We start from the raw sequence: 6,180 nt of genomic DNA, 5'->3' as shown, positions 1-6,180 counted from the left end.
ATGACATTTTATCTTCTAATGTATTATTTTAAAGTCAATATATGCTAATTTTTTCTTAAACTAATTTTCTCAGAAAAACACCACATGTAAAAAAACGTTATTCGATAAAGAGGTTAGTCATTCTCAGAATTGATATAAAGATTATAAGCATCAATTATAAAACAAATTTAAAATTAAAAGCAGCTTTTTCTTTTCTTTGAAAATTCCCTTTTCTACCCCTTCCATTGCTTTTAACATTGATATAAAGTTTTTAAAAAATGTTATTCGATAAAGAAGTCTTTATATCTATAACATTCTTCACTTACTTCTCCTTCTCCATTCAAACTCCAAATGACGAATCCACCAAACAGGGTTTGGATCCAAATCCAAATCTCCTTCATCTTACTCCTTACACATGTCTCTCTATCTTCTTCCTCCGACCAATCTTCTATCAAAACCGATGCAGTGTCTCTCCTCTCCTTCAAAGCAATGATACAAGACGATCCAAACAACATTCTCTCAACTTGGACCCCTAGAAAGTCCCCTTGTCAATTCTCTGGCGTCACTTGTCTCGCCGGAAGAGTCTCCGAGATTAACCTCTCCGGTAGTGGTCTCTCCGGGACCGTTTCTTTCAACGCTTTCACCTCTCTTGATGCTCTCTCTGTTCTTAAACTCTCTGAGAACTTCTTCGTTCTAAACTCAACCTCTCTTCTTCTCCTTCCCTTGAGCTTAACCAACCTCGAACTCTCCTCCTCCGGTTTAATCGGAATCCTCCCTGAAAACTTCTTCTCCAAATACCCAAACCTTATCTCCATCACTCTCTCTTACAACAACTTCACCGGGAAGTTACCAGAAGATCTTTTCTTAGGAAGCAAGAAACTCCAAACCCTTGATCTTTCTTACAACAACATAACCGGTTCAATCTCCGGTTTAACAATCCCTCTCTCCTCTTGCGCCTCCTTGTCGTCTCTCGACTTATCCGGTAACAGTATCTCCGGCTACGTCCCTGTCTCGCTTACCAACTGCACCAACCTCAAAAGCTTGAACCTTTCTCACAACAACTTCGACGGGCAGATTCCAAAGTCCCTCGGCGAGCTAAAAAGCTTACAAAGTTTGGATCTTTCCCATAACCGACTCACCGGTTGGATCCCGCCGGAGATCGGAGACGCTTGCGGGTCGTTACAAAACCTCAGGATTTCTTACAACAACGTCACCGGTGTGATCCCTGATTCCTTGTCTGCATGTTCTTGGCTACAGACTCTTGACCTCTCCAGCAACAACATCTCCGGTCCATTCCCGGACAAGATCCTCCGGAGCTTCGGATCTCTTCAAATCTTGCTTCTCAGCAACAACTTCATATCCGGCGAGTTTCCGGCAACACTCTCTTCTTGTAAGAGCCTCAGAATCGTTGACTTCAGTTCGAACCGATTCTCCGGCGTGATTCCGCCGGACTTATGTCCCGGAGCAGGTTCGTTAGAGGAGCTAAGAATCCCGGATAACCTCGTCACCGGAGAGATTCCTCCGGCGATATCTCAGTGCTCGGAGCTTCGGACGATTGATCTCAGTCTCAACTATCTCAACGGAACAATCCCGCCGGAGATCGGAGACCTCCAGAAGCTCGAGCAGTTCATCGCATGGTACAACAACCTCGCCGGAAAAATCCCGCCGGAGATCGGAAAATTACAGAACCTCAAAGATCTCATCCTCAACAACAATCAACTCACCGGAGAGATCCCACCGGAGTTTTTCAACTGCAGCAACGTCGAATGGGTCTCTTTTACAAGCAACCGGTTAACCGGAGAAGTCCCTAGAGACTTCGGGGTCCTTTCCCGGTTAGCTGTTCTTCAGCTCGGAAACAACAACTTCACCGGAAAAATCCCTTCAGAGCTAGGGAAGTGCACAACACTTGTCTGGCTTGATCTCAACACAAACCACTTAACCGGAGAGATCCCTCCCCGGTTAGGTCGTCAACCCGGTTCAAAAGCTCTTTCCGGTTTACTCTCAGGCAACACAATGGCCTTTGTTAGAAACGTTGGGAACTCATGTAAAGGTGTTGGAGGTTTGGTAGAGTTCTCAGGGATTAGACCAGAGAGGCTTCTTCAGATTCCGTCTCTTAAGAGCTGTGACTTCACGAGAATGTATTCAGGTCCGATCTTGAGTCTCTTCACAAGATACCAAACCATTGAGTATCTTGATCTCTCTTATAACCAGCTCCGAGGGAAGATCCCTGATGAGATCGGAGAGATGATCGCTCTTCAAGTCCTTGAGCTTTCTCATAACCAACTCTCCGGCGAGATTCCTTTCACGATTGGTCAGCTCAAGAACCTCGGCGTGTTCGATGCCTCGGATAATCGCTTGCAGGGTCAAATCCCTGAATCTTTCTCGAATTTGTCTTTCTTGGTGCAGATTGACTTGTCTAACAACGAGTTAACCGGTCCGATCCCACAGAGAGGGCAGCTTAGCACGCTTCCGGCGAGCCAGTACGCGGATAATCCGGGACTATGCGGTGTTCCTTTACCGGAATGTAAAAACGGGAACAATCAGCTCCCCGCGGGACCGGAGGAAGAGAAACGTGCGAAGCACGGAACAACGGCGGCTTCTTGGGCGAACAGCATTGTTCTTGGAGTGTTGATTTCCGCTGCGTCGGTTTGTATTCTGATAGTTTGGGCTATCGCGGTTCGTGCGAGGAAGCGAGACGCGGAAGATGCGAAGATGCTTCACAGTTTGCAAGCCGTAAACTCGGCCACAACTTGGAAGATTGAGAAGGAGAAAGAGCCGTTGAGTATTAACGTCGCTACGTTTCAAAGACAGCTGAGGAAGCTTAAGTTTTCGCAGCTTATCGAGGCGACTAACGGCTTCTCGGCCGCGAGCATGATCGGACACGGCGGGTTTGGTGAGGTTTTCAAGGCCACGCTTAAAGATGGAACTTCCGTGGCAATCAAGAAACTGATTAGGTTAAGTTGTCAAGGAGATAGAGAGTTTATGGCGGAGATGGAAACCCTGGGGAAGATCAAACACCGAAACCTCGTACCGCTCTTGGGATACTGTAAGATCGGTGAAGAGAGACTGCTCGTGTACGAGTTTATGCAATACGGTAGCCTCGAGGAGGTGCTTCACGGGCCAAGAACGGGCGAAAAGAGAAGGATCTTGAGTTGGGAAGAGCGTAAAAAGATTGCGAAAGGAGCAGCCAAGGGACTATGCTTTTTGCATCATAATTGTATACCTCATATAATCCACCGTGATATGAAATCAAGCAACGTGCTTCTCGACCACGAGATGGAAGCTAGGGTTTCAGATTTTGGAATGGCGAGGCTGATCAGCGCCTTAGACACGCATTTGAGTGTGAGTACCTTGGCAGGCACGCCAGGTTACGTGCCACCGGAGTATTACCAGAGTTTTAGATGCACTTCTAAAGGTGATGTGTACTCAATAGGAGTAGTGATGCTTGAGATATTGAGCGGGAAAAGACCGACCGATAAAGATGAGTTTGGTGATACGAATTTGGTCGGTTGGTCGAAGATGAAGGCGAGAGAAGGGAAGCATATGGATGTGATTGATGAAGACCTTCTGAGTGCTAAAGAAGGTTCGGAGACTCGAGAAGGTTATGGAGGAGTGATTGTGAAAGAAATGTTGAGGTATTTGGAGATAGCTTTACGGTGCGTTGATGATTTTCCGTCAAAGCGGCCTAATATGTTACAAGTGGTTGCTCTGTTGAGGGAGCTTCGTGGGAGTGAAGATAACAGTCACAGTAACAGCTCGTAAAGACATGAACATGATGATCAGTTTTTTTTCTTCTTCTTGGTCTTTCATAAATTTGTTCTGTTTTATTTTATTTTGTGAGAATGTATGTGTGGATCAATGATTAACAAAAAAATTATATATTATTCTGTATCCAACCTTTGTTTTTGGGATTCCCTTTATTAATGAAATGAGTCGATTTTTACAAAAAAAAAAAAAGAAGGTCTAATGAAAATGATATTTGCTAGATACAAGTTGGGTTGGGCTAAAGCAGCATCAACATACATATACTTGGGTCATGGACTCATGGAAAACAGCAAAAGGAACTCCTTAGAAGCATCAGATCCATGATGGCTTTTATACTTCAGCCCCATGAGGATTTAGCACCAATATTAACGAACATGTCAATTTGATTGATTAAGATAGTTGAGTTTCAAGTATTCGCTGCTGAAACAATGTCTAAATTAAAGTAAAAAAATTGGTTGCTTTATAACAAGATGAATGATTTACAGAATTAGAATAAAGATTTTTAACATTAAAACCCCTCAACTATGTTTGTTTTGGGTAAAAAACTTCAAACTAAGTATTTAACGTAAGAGTCCCCAAACTAATTTTATTTAATGAAGTAAACCCTAACATGTCATAATTACCAATACTACCGTTAAATCTTTAGTTTAGGGGTTTCTACATTAAGTAAACATAGTTGAGGGGTTTTACCATTAAAAATCAAAATTTTATAATATTATCTAAAAATTAGTAACTTAAATTTTTAAAATTAGCATTTTTAATTTTTTTTTATAAATATATGAGTTTGATGTGTTTTTAACATCAACATTATATATGTATAAATTAAAAATTTAAAAACCGAGAAATATAACAAAAATTATATAAAGAATTTAGACGCAGTAAGACTTTTCTTCCATAACTTCCGGATCAGACATATTCCAAGAGCACAAAATACTATGGTGGACAAGCTTGTAAGTGGTGCGAGGAGTTCTCCTTCAGCTATGTTATATGTCGATTCAATACTTTCGGTTTGGCTTTTTGAATCGCGCGGTCCAGTTACTTAGTTCTCGCTTATGTTGTCAAAAACAAGTTACTAATTTTTAAATAATATTATAAAATTTTGATTTTTTTTAAAAAAATTTAATGGTAAAACCCCTCAACTATGTTTACTTAATGTAGAAACCCCTAAATTAAAAATTTACCGGTAATAATGGTAATTATGATTTGGTAGGGTTTAATTATTTAAATAACATTAGTTTGAAGGGTTTTTTTATTAAATACTTAGTTTGAGGGTTTTTTACCCAAAACAAAATTAGTTGAGGGGTTTTAACGTTAAAAATCCTTAGAATAATAATATCTTGTAACTGGTTTTTTTCCTTGACAATGTCTCCATTTCAACCGCAATGCTAGTCATATTTTGTTTCATTGGTTAATAGTTCTCTAGATCTTTTTAGATCGTTATGACGGTTCTGTTTTTTTCATGGTTTCCTTTTCCACCGTTTTGTGCTCGCCCAGCGCAATAAGAACCTTGTTTGACAGTGGTTGTTTTGTTGGCCTTTCTTTTCAGATAGTAGATTTTCATTCGAAAGCTTTGGGTGCAGCGGCTCTTGTGATCAGCGAGTGATTTAGCGAATGAACGGTTTTTATGCGGTGGTGTGGAGTCGCTATCCGTGCTGCAAATATTCCGGATAATTTGGTGCAATCGCAACACACGATTGTATCTTTATCTGGGGTCTTTCACTTTTCACTGGGTCGAGCCTTCTGTTCCTTATGCATTTAGTTGGGTTTTTAATTTGTTGTTGTTTGCTTTGATTTGCAGTTTTTTTTGCATTAGCAGTGGTAGCCAAAAAAACGTTGTAGGTGCTGGTATGGTTTTGGAATGGCCTTTTCACTGGGCTTGTGACAACTAAAAAAATTCAGCGGTACGTCTCTTCCGTGGTTGGTTCAACGCTTTTGGAGTCTAAAGGGGTTAGTTTGTTCCTCATCGGGTTAGCTACTTCCATTCTACTAGTACTGTTATTCTTGGATTTAATTTTGATTGTAGTTAGCTTACCGATTTTAATTTCTCTGTTCCTAGATTCTTTTGTATCGTCTATCAAAAATTCAAAAATGGTAATAAATTTAATATGTTTAATAGAAAAACTTCAGTCTGTGAAATGAAGACTAGTCACCACGGGCTCCAGACTATCCCCTATATATTAATTGAGAAACATTTAAAAAGATGTAACCTCAATTTTGTATTAATTAAAATAGGTCCCAATGCATAGGTGGCACTCAATTAGGTAGTCAATTACATTCAATTGAAAAATAAGTAGGTCCACATTCGATTTTTATATGTTGTTAGATACATAAGTTGGTCAAACTATATGATATAATGATATGATATGTTATTTTCTTTCCTTAAATCAAACCTACGGAATTACCATAAATGACTAATATATATATGACAATTAATGA

The 6,180-nt window shown here is 40.5% G+C and overlaps 1 protein-coding gene across 1 annotated transcript; it reads left to right on the top strand.

Moving 5' to 3' along the window:
• The first annotated feature begins 281 nt into the window (after positions 1–281).
• LOC106306494 (serine/threonine-protein kinase BRI1-like 2) lies at positions 282–3,863 on the top strand. The gene has a single exon (XM_013743130.1). The coding sequence runs from the start codon at positions 331–333 to the stop codon at positions 3,739–3,741; it is 3,411 nt and encodes a 1,136-aa protein (XP_013598584.1). The 5' UTR covers positions 282–330; the 3' UTR covers positions 3,742–3,863.
• Positions 3,864–6,180: the final 2,317 nt, after the last annotated feature.

This window comes from Brassica oleracea, chromosome C7, assembly GCF_000695525.1.
Source record: "Brassica oleracea var. oleracea cultivar TO1000 chromosome C7, BOL, whole genome shotgun sequence".
Lineage (NCBI taxonomy): Eukaryota > Viridiplantae > Streptophyta > Magnoliopsida > Brassicales > Brassicaceae > Brassica > Brassica oleracea.
This window is presented reverse-complemented; position numbering and strand designations above follow the sequence as displayed.